The sequence below is a fragment of the Magnolia sinica genome, chromosome 6, assembly GCF_029962835.1.
Source record: "Magnolia sinica isolate HGM2019 chromosome 6, MsV1, whole genome shotgun sequence".
In the NCBI taxonomy this organism is placed as follows: domain Eukaryota; kingdom Viridiplantae; phylum Streptophyta; class Magnoliopsida; order Magnoliales; family Magnoliaceae; genus Magnolia; species Magnolia sinica.
Genome location: NC_080578.1, coordinates 17,384,505 through 17,401,266, shown reverse-complemented (window position 1 = coordinate 17,401,266; position 16,762 = coordinate 17,384,505). Strand labels below are relative to the sequence as shown.

The 16,762-nt window shown below is 40.5% G+C and overlaps 1 protein-coding gene across 1 annotated transcript; it reads left to right on the top strand.

Moving 5' to 3' along the window:
* The first annotated feature begins 9,658 nt into the window (after positions 1–9,658).
* Positions 9,659–16,176, top strand: LOC131248424 (1-aminocyclopropane-1-carboxylate synthase 6-like). The gene is made up of 4 exons (XM_058248703.1): positions 9,659–10,344; positions 10,430–10,564; positions 15,061–15,221; positions 15,300–16,176. The coding sequence occupies exons 1-4, from the start codon at positions 9,865–9,867 to the stop codon at positions 16,153–16,155; spliced, it is 1,632 nt and encodes a 543-aa protein (XP_058104686.1). The 5' UTR covers positions 9,659–9,864; the 3' UTR covers positions 16,156–16,176.
* Positions 16,177–16,762: the final 586 nt, after the last annotated feature.

The following is a 16,762-nucleotide window of genomic DNA, read 5'->3' as shown; positions in this document are numbered from 1 at the left end:
ACCTCACGATAAGCTCTCATGAGGTCAAGCTGTGTGGGCCCCACCGTGATGCGTATCGACCATCAACACCGTGCATTTGATAGGTCCCCTCTAAATTATGGGATATCCCGAAAATCAGCCGTATACAGAACTCAGGTGGGCCATACCATCTAAAATCATGTGAAAACACCGTTAAAACATATAAAAGCACTTGGTGGGGCCCACCTGAATTTTGAATGCTGCTGAAACTTGGTCTGAACCCTCATCCAAGTGGGACACATATAATGGATGGGCTGGATTTGCAAACCACATCTCGGTGGGCCCAAAAAATGATTATGAATGTTTTAATGGTGCACGGCCCCTCCCCACTTCTGTATGTGGTGTGGCCCACACAAGTCACGGATTGACTTGATTTTTAAGACCTGGGCCCACAATGGAATGGTGCATTTGACTGATGGGGTAGATGTTCGAAACGCATCACGGTGGGGCCCACACAACTCGACCTCATGGGACGAACTCGTGAGGTTGAGCGCATAGTACCTTCCCCTCCCCCCCTTCGCGCGCGCGCGCGCACACACACACACACACATATATATATATAAGTTATAACTCAAGTTGAGCCGAGCCTAGTCAAATTCAAGCCAAACCGAGTCTAGTTGAACTTAGGCTAGCTCAAGCTCGGCTGGAAATCCTTTCCAGCTCAAAAAACTAGCTCGGCTTGATTCAAACCTTAGCTTCGAGCCGGGTCGAGCTAAACAGTCAGTTGATGTTTAGCTCTAGCAATGCTCATGTTTAGAGTTATTTCCAAGACTTTGGATCCTTAGAAATTATGCTACATGTGGGCCACACCATTCAAATCAATGGGCAGCTGACGGATTAGCGCCAGAAGTATGCTATATTCTAGTGCCAATGAAGAAATATTGGTGTATTTATAAATGTGGCAGGTACAATGCATGTGGAGAAAGGAATTAGCTTATTAAGACGAGAGATGGAAAGATGATAGACAAGTTGAAAGGGAGTTATTGGATACTCTGGCCGAGCACAATGGTTAATGCTCGGGCACTTTGGAATTGTATACACATGTTGTATGTTATAAAGTGATTAGATTATTATTTAAGTTGTGCAACATGCTTTAGATAGGCCATCATTCAAAATTAAATTATTTTATGTGATCATGACCTCTGATTGATGATTGCTTATTTGCCCGCATCCTTTAGATGGTTTAGTTTGAGTCAAGCTTCCTCATTCTCAAAATCAAAGCCCAAGCTTATAAACCAATAAAAGGAGATTGGACAGATAAAAAGTTCACATAAGAAGGTCCATATCCCTTGGGGGTGTTTGGATAATAAGTCACTTATAAGATTAGATATTTTTACCTTAAGTAAGTTATCTTGATTTCTACTTATTAAACTAAACTGATTAAATAACTTTAATATAAAAAATACTTATAATTGATCATAAGCCCAACTTACTTACATCAAATAAGTTTTTTTTTTTTTGGTTAGCTTGTTAGTACACACCCATGTCAGTACACACACTCCATGTTAACCAAATGTCAAATAAGTTACTTAACTATTGCTATAAGTAGAAAAAGTAACTTATTTGGTAGTATCCAAATGGGCCCTTAATGAACCAAAGTTTCAACCATTCCAAGTGTTAGTTGTTGAATAGCATGTCACATATTAAAATGGAATTTGGGTCCTTACTCATGCCTAAGTAGTAGACTCACAAGAATTCTAACACAAGGTCATAGCTTGGAGTACTCATTGTGGTGAAAAACCATTGTAGTGTGAGTGCATGGATGTGTGTGGGGGTGTGAGTGCAGGTGTTAAAAACAATCATACATTCCATCTATTAAATCTAACATGCATTTGCAGAACCAAAAAATCACACCATTTGTGATATAAGATATGACGGGCATGGATTGAAAGAAACAAGCATAAGGGCTAAATTGAGAAAAATTGATATTACATGCACGTCGCTTCCAATAATCATAAGTTAAGGATTAATTGTTTATCTGGAGAAGAATTCATTCTCAACCATACACACAATAATATCAAAATTTTAAAAATAAATAAAGATGGAGAAGATACAAATTATAACACAAATATTTATATAATTTATTTTCGGTACATCCGCAGATTTACACTGATACATTGTGCTAAAAGTTAAAAATGAAAAAAGTAGCTTTTAATACAATGGTGATTCTTTTACTCTCTCTCTCTCTCTCTTGACAAGATATATTACTCTAGTTAAACTAGAGTTTATATAAAACTTAATATGAAATTATAAAATTGCCTTTCGAGTCAGAAGATCAACCCACAATGGTGTTGGATGAATGAACAGTACATCTTTGACGATTAGGCTCCACGAATCCTAACAATAATAGAATCACATATATAATATGCCACTCTAAAGTTGTCTACAAGTCTAAGTAAACAATTTCACAAAATTCAATTATTTCGAGTATTAAATACATGTATAAATTCAGATCTTATAATTTTAAGTAAGTTATATTTTTGCTATTTCTAGGGTATTAAGAGTTGATTTTGGTCAAAATCCTTTGCCTATGTTTGGAAAGAATTCTCTAAGAGTTTTGAGTCCTCGTGTACGTTCTCACTGTTTTGAGTATCTAATACACTTTTAGAAAAATCTAATATTTGTTAAAAGTCATATGAGTGATATCAAGTGCTTTTAGATGGACAACTCATTAAATAATATCAGTTTTATTTTTATAAATTTCCTACTTTGTGGTTTGAAAGTTAGTTTATAAGAAAAGCAGGGTGATCGTCTCCTTCCTTTTTCAGCCATTCATCTGTACGTTAGTTAGGATGATCCTACCAGGCGTGATACAAAAACATGATCATATGAATTTCACCATCGACAGCACAGAGTAGCTACCAGGCTGCCCATGTCGATGGGAAGCGAATTGCCTAGTGATATGACATGTCCGAATTTGATTGGGTCATGTGCTGAGATTAGGTTTGGTCACATGGCCCAATCAAATCCTGCCACTTCCTTTCATTGGGCCATGAGCCAAAACTCATCGCAAATTGATGATCCAAACTTCTGATTAATAGCCATCAAATACATGGTTAACATGTAAATTAATGGTCCAAATACAACAAATAAATGCACACAAAGCAGGGAATCATCTAACCCGATTTTTGGGCTATGCCCCATCGAATTAAAGGCCCACTAATAGGACGGTTTGGATGGGTAAACTCTCCAATCCTTTTGTTTTTCAAAGCCCGCGAAGGAGAAAACAGACAAGCATTATATGGAAATTTGCTAATTACACACACGTCTGTGAGTTGTACCCATCCACGCCTTAGGTGCATGCATCATAATGTGACGCGTGTGTAATCTAAACCTTCAATCAGTTGAGCTCAATGCTTAGATCTTCGGATATAAAAATCAGGCTATTTCTCACCTTTCATGGATCACAACAAATCAAAACAAATGAATTGCTGGGAAAAAAGATTCAATTGAAGGGCTGGGAAAAAAGATTCAACTGTTAATTTACTTTGTACATTGTTGCCCATATGAAGAATGGAAGTGTCTAATTCTTTAGGTCCAAGTCCTAAACATTATTTCCAACCTTATGAACAGCTCAGATCTCGCACGTGTGTTTCATATTCACACGTGTGCCTGCTTGTGGACGTCCACGACTCTACACTCGTGTGTGATTAGCAAAACTCGCTTATATTACCACAATTTTCTTTCGTGGGCTGGAGGTACTTGGCAGGCCGAAGCAAGGTGGGTCCCATGGATGGCTAGGATCTAGTGTTTGTGTGGCCAGTGGTGATTGGAGAGAAGGACAAAATGGGAATTTGGCGTCACGTGACGGAGGAGTGCGGAAGAACCAAAGGCCAAAGCAGCCAACCGAGAGGGGGGCAAGATTCTTCGCCTGCAGAGATTCCTCGGGATTTCAAAACCGGCGGATAACCCGACGTTTTACTCATAGTACGGGCAAAATTACCAAACTGCCCACCGAATTCTCATTTCCTTGGGTTGGTGAGCACAATCTCGCGCGGGGGGAGAGACTAACGTGCGCCTGCGCGTTTCACGGTTCCGATGTCACCAGACATGATGCATGTGAACGTGGATAGTGTCCTCACCCATGCGAGTGTGGCCTATATTTCATTGATCCAGACCGTTGATCGCACGGGACGCACTTTATATGGGGGGCACCAAAACTCTTAGATTCATCCATAAAAAAAATAAAAATCGAAGGGTTAAGGCTAGCGGTTTCTTAAAATCCGTTCGTTGATGTTCATAATCCCAATTTCAAAGAGAAATGATCTCATGTACGGGTCTGTATGTGAATTTTCACTGGCAGCCCTTTGTTTTTCACCAGCGTGTCTCATGTGTACTATATCAGAGCCGTTCAAAAATGGCCCCACCATGAAGATCAGCCGGTCCCGAAATCAGGCCTTTCTATAATTGAACAATGGTGGCGATCCAACCGTTGAAATACAATTGAGCGGTAGAGAGAGAGAGAGAGCAAAACAGGAGCAATTTTCCCCGTCCGATGGCTAAATCACATGATGGACTGATCGAACCGTCCAGGCACTGTGAATTTCAATAACTATTATCAACGGTCCCGTTTCTCACATCTATGTGCGCCGTTAAAAAGGTGTATTGTAGTTTTAAGGTGTGAACCGGCTTCATCCTGTCTCGTCCCAAAACGGGCCCACTCATGGCAAGACAGCCTGGTTTTGGTAACCGTACGGTACACCAAAAACAAATTTCAACCCTTGATCTGTATGGATCATTGTTCGGCTTAGGCCTACAACAATATGGATGGGCCTGATCTTTGCAAAACCAGCCCAGCAAGGCTGCTCCTAGCGGTTCGTCCAAGCTGCTGGCCTTCTACCCATCTAGACCGTTCATCTATAGGGCCAACCACCAGCATGTCACATGTAAAAGATCTCACCATCCATATAAAATAAAGTCAGAAATAATGGGTTCGAAGAACAATATCTTACTCACTTTGCCTTGTACGGTTAGGATCTCTCGTCAGTGTCATTTTTTTTCATGTGGCCATAGAGGGTGGGAATTCTAGATGAAAGGTCTGGATCATCTTACGGTGGGGGAAGGAGCGATTGTGCGAGCATCCGTGGGGAACTATACCTTGGCTAAAACCTACTTCACCTGTAGAGGGGTGTGTTAGGTGTGGCCCTGACCGTGGGGACCATCTTGATTTGTATCCAGGCCGTCCATCCATTTTCCACATAATTTTATGGCATGATCCAACAAAATGAAGCAGATCCAAATCTCAGGTGGACCACACCATTGTACGCAATGGTGACTGAACGCCCACCATTAAAAACTTCCTGGCCGTAATGTTTGTTTTCCATCCAGTCCGTTGATAAGGTCGTACAGACGTGGATGAAGGGACAAAAGAAGTATTAGCTTGATCCACAACTTTTGTGGCCCACGAGAAGTTTTTAATGGTCAATCACCACAGTTTCCTGTGGTATGGTCCACCTTAGATTTGGATCTGCTTCATTTTTGGGGTCAAGCATAAATTGAGCTGGAAAAACGGATGAACGGCGTGGATATAAAAATACGTTCATCAAGGTGGGCCCCACGGGCGGGCCGCACCTAATCTCCCTCCCCACCTTTAAACGCAACGGAGGGGAAGGCGAATGGGGACCGTCCATTTTGTTGGACAACAGCAAATCACAGTTCAAACCGCGCAAAAAGACAATACCAGATACCTCTGCCTACTGTCTCACCGTTTTCTACCGTTAAACTTCTACATTCCATTGAAATGTGGTCCATCCATTGTAACCCCCTGTACGGACGGTCCGGATCCGGCTCCCCTACTCCCATCGGTTATGATGACAAAGCCCTCCTTCCGCGACTCACATGACAGTAAAACAATGGATCAGGACCGTCCGCCTAATGATGAATCCTAACACGGATGAACAAGAGGTGATCTTAACCATCCAATCACCATCCCTCGAATACACAGAAGGCAAAAATATCAACGGTTGGCATGGATTGGGTGATAGGTGAGAAAAGCGAGAAGTACGATTGGGATCACGGCAGATACCACAAGGTGAACTATGTATCTTTTCCCCAAATTGAAAAAAGAAATTTTATATAATACTACTTTGTTAGTATGATATGTATATCTTAGTACCTATTTAAAATGTTATTTTTATTAAGCGACCTTTTTAGTTATTAATCAATTTGATATAATTCTCTTCCATTAGTTTTCTTTGAATTCATCCCGTTAAGAATGCTCTTTCATTGCCGCCGAACTTCTATCAATCTAATTCTCTATCAAGTGCATTAGCTCATGTTTACCTTACAATTGGAAGATCATGACCATCCAGATCTTTAGGAGGCCACACCTTTCTATTGGAATTAAATCCACCTTGTCCATCAGATGGACCACCACATTTCCACCTTGGATCCTGAAAATCATTACAATCCAAGACAGGTGTGCCACAACATAAGGAATCAAATCACCACATTTTCACCATTGATCCTAAAAATCATTACAATCCAGAAATAGGTGTGCCACAAAATTAGTATTTGGCACATGGCATTAGATGGGATTAAAAAAATATAATCATTTGTATGTAACATGGATTGTGCCCTATTATCATATGATACCATGAGATAAACATAACTCTATAGCGTGTTTACTGTTGCGTAGCACCCCAACAATGCAAATGAACCGAGATTCAATCTCCACTCTCACCCACAAACGATAAACAGGAAGAAATATAATCTACAAGTAGAATCCAAACATACCAACAAAACATAAGATAGAATATACATGAAAAAACCCTAATAAGGGTTTAAAAAAAAACCATGAGTGCAAACTTCTACTATGAAGAAAAACGATATTACAAACAATATACTCACATTGGACGTATAGAAAACCCTCAACTTTGCTTTAGAAAACCATTTTAAATACCCTAGAATAACCTTAGGATCCCTATTTATAATTTAGGAAACTTCCGTTCCGCATTTTGCGAAACTGCCTCAAAATTACGCAGTCTGCACCAAATCCACGCATAATTTTCGTAATCCTCGACTAGTCGAGCCCAAAAAATCCTGCTCGCTGGACTTCAAGTCGAGCGGAGCCTCGACCGGTCGAGTAGCTCCTTTTGACCGGTCGAGCAGCGGGATGAAACACATGCCCGATCCACTAACCGACATTAGTGTGCTAGCTCCATACCTCAACAATCTTTCACTTTGAGATACATCACCATAATCTTTCGTCTTCTACATTCAGAGTGCACCACTTCCCCATCTTCAAGCCTGAAGACCAATCAAAGCTGAACAGAACTTCAACTTTTCCCGTGTGACCACCTTGGTCAGCATATCCGCAAGGTTCTCACTTGTTTGGATCTTTTCCAGAGCAATCGATCTATCTTCCAGTAACGAACGTATGAAGTGATATCAGAGTGCAATACACTTGATAGTGGCATTCGATGGTTAGTTTGTTAGTCATTTAATAGATATATCAATCAGCATTTGGAATCATTGAAAATAACGTGTGTGTTATATTCGTACCGTCCATCCATTTTGCAACCTCATTTTATGGCATGGGCCAAAAAATGAAGCAAATCCAAAAGTCACTTGTACCGCAACATATAAAGTAATGGGGACAATGATGCTCACTATTGAAATCTTCCTAAAGTCCACCGTGATGTTTATTAGCCATCTAACCTGTTCATAAGGTCAAACAATCCTTATTGAAGGGGAAGCACAAATATAAGCTTGAACCAAAACTTCAGTAGGCCCCAAGAAGTCTTTAATAGTAGGTATTCAATCCCCATTGCTTTCTATGATGAAGTCCACTTGAGCTTTGGATTCGCTTGATTTTTGAGCCCATGACATAAAATGATATCGAAAAATAGGTGGACAGTTTGGATACAGCCCATACATTATGGTGAGACTTACAAAACTGGATGACATCAACAAACATTTTTAAAAAATTTCAAATGGCAAAGGTGGAAATCAATGCTATAGTGTTCATAATTTAAGAGGGACCAAATGCAATTTCATTTAACCTAATCTCACAATTTCCCATTCTCCCCAAATGCTAGATGAAATTTACACGGGACCAAATGCACTTCCATCCCATGTGATACCTTGAGCCAAAACTCTAAGCTCACATGGTGTGATTCATACGAGTCCTTGAGTTCCATGATTTTCATAAATCCATTCATCCTAATATGATGCGTTATTCTTAAACACTTGATTAATGGGTTTGACGAAAGATACACATCGTGGTAGCCCCACAAATAAATATATAAATGTTATACCTAGTGACATATAAGTTGTGTTAGGTTGAATTTTAGTATTTGAATCTACCGTTGAGTACAAAACTTAATAGATAAAGTGGATTTTACATATATAACATAGTGGACCCCTGTAGACCTGGGTGTTTTACACAGCCGTGTAAGATAAGTGTTGTAGAAGATTTCATCCCCATAATCTTGTTAATTGTGCCCATAACTAACAGGAAGTTCGTGTTATGTGGGGTTATTATAACGTCCTTGAGAAATTCACTTTGTTCATTAGTTTTACAAGCTCACAGTAAATTTAGGGTCTACAAATAAGATAGATTTAAAACTTAGGTGGGCTACACAATAAGAAGGAGATGTAATGAAAACACCCATTATTTAAATCTCCTGTGAGCCCACCATGGTATTTATATGTCATCCAAACCATTAAAACTATTCACAAGGTTATTCTACTAGGACAAATTGAAAACATAAATATCATCAAAATTCAAAACTTGTAGCCCTTGCAAAGATTCTAATGCTTGGCATTCAATCCCAACCATTTCGTGTGGCATGGGCCACTTATTTTTAGATTTATCTCATTTTAAAATCTTGTTCTATTGTGAGCATTCAAAAGCAATGGACATTTCTCACGACATCGTGGCGAGCACCACATAGCTCCCACCTATGATAACTCTGTGTGACCTACCATGATGTACTTGTTCATTCATCATTTTCACAAGCTTATATTGAAAAATGAGATTAAAAAAGATTGAGGCAAGTCCAAAACTGGAGTGAGCCATACCACAAGAGATTGGGGTAGAAACACACACCATTCAAACTTTCCTAAAGTTTACATGGTGTTTTAATGCGTTATAACTCTTCGATAAAATCATTACCACTAGGATGAAGGGAGGATATAACATGTACATATTGTCATCAATAAAATCATTACCACCAGGATGAAGGGAGGATATAATATGTACATATTGAGTCATGAAACTGTGTAATTGAGCTATATCACATTGGATTAATAGGGTGGATATAACATAAACTTCTTGATGAACTTCACAAGCCCTATACCTATTGATCCCTTCATTTACATAAGCCTCAAGAAACTAAGTCAACTGCTTTGTTCATAAGAGGAAATAGATTAAGAAAAAAATACCTCACATAACTAAATTATCATTAACAAAACCCTAACAAAGGTAGCTTAATGAAATTAATTTAAATCAAGGAGGTAGTTTAATTTAAACAATAAAAAGGTACCGCATTCTAAATTCTATAAAATCAGATAGATCTTATAAATTTCCCTCGAAAACGGAAGCGGGAATATTTAAGTAATTCCACGAAGAAGCAATGGCATTTCAGTAATCTTCCCACCCACCCTAAAAAAAATAAAAAATCCCCCAGCTACTACAATCCATCTCCTCATCATCTCCATCTCCATCTCCTTCCTTCTCTCGCCTAACCCCTGCAACAACACTCTCATTGCCGAGCTCAAAAGAGAAAAAAACGAAAAGAAAAGGCGCAAAAAAGCAAAAAAAGAAAAACTGGAGAGTATTCCATGGATACTCTCCAGTCGTAGAAAAGAAAAGGAAAGAAAGAAGGAAGAAAAAGAGCCCAAATGACCCAGAACCGATTCAATCTCCAAGACTCGGAGCGTGAAGAAGACGATTCATCCAACTCAGTAAGTAGCAGCAACAACAGCGGAGCCGCAGGCATGAGAATCATCGTACCCTTGCAAGGCGTCGTCCAAGGTCGAGGAGGACTTGTCCTCGGCTCAGTAATCCCATGCGCTCTTTTCTACTTCCTGCAACTCTATTTAAAGAGGAACCGGTCTCCATCTCCATCTCCTCCTCCGTCTTCTCCATCTCCGTCCTCGACCCAGCTCTCAGAACTCTCTGGAATCCCCCGCAGCCTCTCTCGATCTCATCTCTCGCCCAGGGGTTCTACCGGGCCTACTTACGTCTCGAATAGGGCTTCCTCCATCACCAAATCTGGTGACTCGCCTTACTATGTCGGCTTGAATAAGGTCGATGGAGATCAGTATGATGCTTTGGAGAATCCAGATGGGGTAATTCAGCTCGGATTGGCTGAGAATAAGGTAGATTTCTTCTTCATCTTCTTTGTTTGGTTTCTTGTTGTTTGAGTTTGGGGATTTTAGGTTTTGTTGTTTCTTTCTAGAGCAGTTGTCGTTGGATCTGGTTCGGGATTGGTTCGCGGATCATCTTAAGGATTCGTTGATTATTGAGAGCGGCTCGGATTTGAGTATTAGTGGGATTGCAACTTATCAGCCGTTTGATGGGTTGATGGAGATGAAGATGGTGAGAATGGCTCTCTCTCTCTCTCTCTATACATATATATCATTGCTTCTTTTTTTTTTTTTGTTGAATCCTTGCCCTTTTTTGTCTATGTATATTTAGATTCTTCAAAATTTGCATTTTGCTTCATTCATCTTTATTGTGATTTTTTCCCTACAGATTCTGATTTATCTTATGATTATTATTGTTGAATTGTGAGGTTGTGAACTGGAATTGTGTTAATTAGAAATTAAGATGGATCTCCATCTAATAAGAAGAATCTTGTATACATGTCCGTACAAACGATTTTGATCATCAAAGTATGGCTTTCCCTTATGGGTTGTTTGGCAGCTTGGATTTGGATTTTAAAAAAAACTTAAGAATCCAAATTCAGGATTTGAAATCCCTGAGATTTTCATTTTGTCAGTTGTGTTTGGCAACCTGGATTATAGAGAGAGCAAGAGAGCCATTTGGAATGTATGACCATTTGAGAGGTGGAATTGAAAAGTGGCCTTTTTGACGATTTCAAATCCTTCCAACAGAATCCAGTGGGCCAAACACAAGATTTTGGCCATCCACAAGGCCCAAAATCCAAGCTCCCAAAGGACCCCATCGATGGCTTGCAGGTTTATACAGAAATGGGTAGGTTTATACAGAAATGGGTATTTCATTTCAAGAAACTGGTAGTTCTCATATCCTATTCAATAATAAATGAAGCGCCTTTTTGCAATATGGATATTTTCAAAAGCCTGTAAGCACAATGTCTTTCGGCCTTATGTCTCATGAGTCAAAGTTGTATTCTATGTTCTGTGTGTTTTTTGTTTTTCCTGATTGGGGGTGGGGCATGTATCTATTGTGGCAAGGATGCACATAGTAAGTGCATGGCAGACATGGTCTTTCCAACATCTAGGTCTGAGATGCTTATAGACTTGTTGGTAAGTATCAAGATCGTTACTACTTATTGAACAAGAGAAGTCAATCCCCTTGATGGTATGGTGGTAGAGATGCAAGATCATTATTTGTGATGGTAAATGCTGTACGTGGGTTGCACCTACTTGAAGTTCCATTGATCTCAGCTCACCTTTTTTCACTCCAAAAATAGAAGCTCCATGGTTCTTTCCTAGTGAGTGCATACGATATGCTTGGGTTCAATCTGATCAAGATTTCTTGAAATTTTTGGAGTTTGATTGGGTACTGCCCCTGCCTCTACCAAGCTCGGCACAGGCACGACATGACAGGATTTGATTGGACAGCTGGCTGCTTTCAAAGATGGACCTACTCAAGTACATACTCGACCGAATAACTATCAAACATGCTTTGTGTAGGCCCCATCTCTGACAGCTGCTTGCTGTCCAATCAAAATCCTGCCACACCATGCCTGTGCTGAGCTCAATACAGGCAGGGGCAGTATCCAATCCAAGTCCAAATTTTTAATGGTGCAACAACTCACTTGTTGGTTGCCGGTGGTGACCCTTCTGCACACAAGATTTCTTGCACTTTCTTGACCTAGATCGCACAATTGGATCTAGTTATCCGTGAGAAAGCACATTTTTATCCTTGATATCTGCTGTCATGTGGCATGTATTTTGGGAATGGCTTGAATTTATCATCTGAATATTTCCAACTTGATCCTGTGATAGTATGGAGGTCTAATACTACCCTGACATGCTTGCTTCAATGGTTTGATATGAATGACCAGCAACTCTACAATTTTTGGCGCCGCACCCTATTTTCTGAAACCAGGTCCTCATCTGTCTGACACATGAAATCCTGCTACATCTGCCTTAACGGTATTTATGTTATTTGATGCATTTCAGATATAGAAGATGAACACGTATCACACACAGAAATGCACAGAGCATTTTCATGGATGCATGGGTGGTTTGCAAAGTTTGGTGTTGGATGTGACAATGCATTAGAAGATATTGGTAGACTCCATACTGGCAAAACAGAGGACACATTGACTCAGACTCTACGGAAGATATTTCTAACAGCTATCGTCACTCTTTTTTCAAGAGAACAAATTTGTTTTCTTAGAAAAGAGCAAAGATCTGAATTAGATGCTCTACAAATTACAAGCAGCCCAAAGGGAATCCAATTTAAGAAAATAAATATTGAGAAACTGCTCAAGGGCTGATGCCCATGATGCTGCTTTGGATTTGACTTTCCTGAACACCCGGGAGGAACTATGGGATTGATTGTGAGAGCTTCTATTATTGCCCTCGGCCTATATTGACCACACACCTTAATGCGAGGGCATTTTCACACCATGCTTGAGTGGGGTGGCCCATGGGATGCAGGGGCACACTCAGGGTGGGTGGCCCGCATAACCCATAGATTTGAGGCCTGTGGAGGCGGGTGGCTCGTGTGAGGCAGAGCTCATGGATTTGGGGCCCACGGGGAGGTGTCGGCAGAGGACCTAACCCATGGATTTGGGGCTTGGGCTACGAGATAAAGGGATTAATTCACCATGCTCTAACACTTCGAGCTTTTAGAGCAAGTGGTTAATTGTCTTGCATTAAATTGGTATCAGAGCGGGAGGTCTCGTGTTCAGGACTCCTCACCGGGGGTGATTAATGCAGGGACATTTTCTCACTAGGCTCGAGTGGGGTGGCCTATGGGATGCAGGGGCACACTTGGGGTGGGTGGCTCGTGTGAGGTAGAGGCCATGGATTTGGGGCCCACAAGAGGGCGGAACCCATGGATTTGAGGCCCGGGCTATGAGAATAAATGGATTAATTCGCCATGTTCTAATAGTTCGAGCCTTTAGAGCAAGTGGTTAATTGTCTTGCATCACACCTGCAAGGAGCACAAATGTCCACATGATTCCTCTCCTTTAGGACCAACTCCTCCCCCATACCATGCCAGAAAGAGAGATCCAGTTGGCTTTGACATCACCCAGTTGCACCAAAACAGTTCAAAGTAACTTCCCCAACTGCTTTACTAAAGAGGCAGTGAATGAATAGATGCTCCTCCATCTCAGCGTTGCAATGGAGAAGGATGCATGCATTAGTGACTGGCATTTGCCTTTTCTGAAGGTTGTCGATAGTCAGCACTTCTCTGCACCCACAAGTCGAGCAAAAATGATAATCTGAGGAAGCCTGTGGTAGGAAATGTATTCTGTCAGCTCACAACAATCTCTTGAAGAGGGGGAATGAATCTCGTAGTAGAGAAAGGATCTAACCAATAATCTGCCAAAGTGTTCCAACTTCCAATCTCCATACCCAGCCATTCCTGTCAAAAACATAGGGTGACCAATTATACAGAAGTTCCAGCAAGTGCACAATTTCCTCCATCTCTATGTCAACCTGATTCCTGTGGCAGGGGGAGCCCGAATCATTTGGCCTCCCAGAATTTCAAAGCATTGAGAGCCTAGAAAGAGCCAAAAAGGTTTAATTGGAATGCAAAGGGAACAAAGGATGGGAGAGATCTTTCAAAGAAAACAAAATACAAAGGTTGGGAGGGAAATGAGGAGGCCAAAAATTAGATTGCCATCTTCTTCAGACATGCATGGTGAATCTTGCTATTTTACTGTAAAGGTTGCTGCGAGGATACATTGAGAAGTCTGCATAGTGACCGTGGCATATATGACACATTAGGATGTCTGTCCAGTTATTTAATAAATATCTGCAGATATTTCTATATAAATATTAGTTCACATAAGTATAGAGTAATAATGAAAATACCCAGACAAATATAAGCCCTTTAAAATAACGTATAGACTAGTTCAAAGAAAAATGGGGAGCTGAGACCAATCGACCGTCCTTTCACAGGATTAATGATCCCTTGCCATCTATTACTCGGGCTGTTGCTTCCGTGCTTTCCTTGTATAGCCTTTCAATTTTTAATAAAACTTGAGTTATCATTTAAAGAATAGTACGAACTAATAAGAAGAATATAAAGGGTTTTGTTTATTTGTCTCAATTGATTTGTTGACCACAAAGAAGAACATGATGAAGCTGCTTCTCTTAATTGCTGTGTGAGCATGCATTGGACTTGACAATTTAATCAAATATGTGGTGTCTATGATGTTGATTCAGATGCCTCAGTGCTATTTTCTGCTGTCTGACCAGGTTTCATTCTAACTCAACATGTTTCCTCTATTGTAACTGTGAAAAGGAAGAATATGCTGTTTCCTCAGAACACCTTTTAAACATCAGAAAACATTGTTTCCTGGATTAGATCTGTGTGACAACTTACAACCATTTGGAAGTTTTTTGAAATGTTATAAGTGCTATTCAGTGGGGATTTTCCAAGACTTAGTTTCCACAACCGTTCCATGGGTATCTCTAACATACATTGATAATCCATCTCTCAATTTTTATTTTTATTTGTGCATAACCTCATTGTGCAATTATTCTTTCCTTCAACATGTTTCTTCACTTCTCCCATTAATCCAGAGCATGTTTCAGAATCTTCTGTTTCTTAGTTTCACATACATTGATGATCCATTTCTTAAAGGATCCAACATAAGAAGCACCTATGCCATGTTGTTTTCATTAACTGCTTTGATTGTGCAGGCCATGGCTGGATTCATGTCTCAAGTTATGCAAGCACCATCTTCGTTCAACCCATCACAAATAGTATTAACATCTGGTGCAACCGCTGCAATTGAGATACTCACCTTCTGCTTGGCAGATCCCGGAAATGCATTTCTTGTTCCCTCGCCATATTACCCAGGGTAACTTCTATTTTCTCTTTTATTTAAAAAATTCTCTGATCACAATACAACTTCACATACTGAAGGTGCAATCTGCAGTTTCGACAGGGATATAAAATGGCGAACTGGAGTAGAGCTGGTACCAGTTCCATGCCGCAGCACTGACAACTTCAATTTAAGCATTGCCGCTCTTGACAGAGCGTACAGTCAGACCAAGAAACGTGGGATAAAAGTCCGTGCCGTTCTCATTACGAACCCCTCCAACCCTGTCGGTAATCTGCTGAACCGGGATACACTGTACAGCCTTCTAGATTTTGCCAGAGAGAAAAATATCCACATCATCTCCGATGAAATATTTGCGGGGTCGGTACATGGGAGCGAAAAGTTTGTGAGCATGGCGGAGATTTTAGATTCCGAAGGTTTCGACCGGAGCAGGGTTCATATAATACATGGTCTGTCCAAAGATCTCTCTCTTCCGGGCTTTAGAGTGGGAGTCATTTACTCTTACAATGAAATTGTCCAGGCCGCTGCTACGAAGTTAGCTAGGTTCTCCCCCATTTCAGCTCCTACCCAGCGTTTGCTGATCTCGATGCTTTCTGATGAAAAATTCATAAAGAAATACATTGAGATAAACAAGGACAGGCTGCGGAAAATGTATGCTGCGTTTGTGAATGGGTTGGAAGAGTTGGACATCAAGTGCATGAAGAGCAGCGGTGGTTTTTACTGTTGGGCTGACATGAGCAAGCTGATCCGCTCTTATAGCGAGAAGGGGGAGCTCGATCTGTGGAACAAATTGCTGAAGGAAGCAAAGATCAATGTAACTCCTGGATCATCTTGCCACTGTATCGAACCTGGATGGTTTCGGTGCTGTTTTACAACACTGACCGAAAATGATATTCCTGTAGTTATGGAGCGGATTCGGAAAGTTTCTGAAAGTTGTAAATCTCGACATTGAAGTGGAAATGGCTTTCTTCAAGCCATAACCTCAGATTAGAGGTAGGTGGTAAGCTAATTTTGGTAGTTTCAAGCTGCGGGCACAGAAGTCCCAAATATCGATTTGTTGGATTGTGGCCATCACAAGAAGGGAGCAAGAACCTGTATTGATGCTGGGAAGGCAAGCAGTCCCATTCTAGCATTCCTTGGCAAGCTTGAAAATTCATTGGATTGAAGTTGTGTGATTTGCTTACATTTTTTCCCAAGAAAGAATCTGTGATGATTAAGGAGATGTGATTTCTTGAGGGCAAGAAGCATAGCTGGCTAGTTGGTTCCCAGCTATGCTAGTTTCTATCTCTGCCTTCGCCAAATCCTACACTATCTGTTGCTGGTTTTCCCACTATTGGTTCTGAAGATACAGCATGCAAAACCAACTTCCATGTGAATTCCTACTACAGTCGGACTCGAAAGAAGAGTAAGAAAATTCTATGCCGGTGTTTTGTGCAAAATAACAGAACAGATGCACTATTCTGTTTAAAGAATTGATACCCGTGGTGCCGGCATGGATATATAAATGCCTTTTTTAAAATTGTTTAAAGTACTGATTTTTTTATTGTTTAAAGCACTAA

What these genes read in the sequence shown, in the direction of transcription:
- LOC131248424 (XM_058248703.1), top strand. Translation starts at nt 9,865, where the DNA reads ATGACCCAGAACCGATTCAATCTCCAAGACTCGGAGCGTGAAGAAGAC. An exon ending in TCGGATTGGCTGAGAATAAG is followed by an intron (nt 10,345 to 10,429) that starts GTAGATTTCTTC and finishes TTTCTAGAGCAG; the next exon opens with TTGTCGTTGGATCTGGTTCG. An exon ending in CCCTCGCCATATTACCCAGG is followed by an intron (nt 15,222 to 15,299) that starts GTAACTTCTATT and finishes TGCAATCTGCAG; the next exon opens with TTTCGACAGGGATATAAAAT.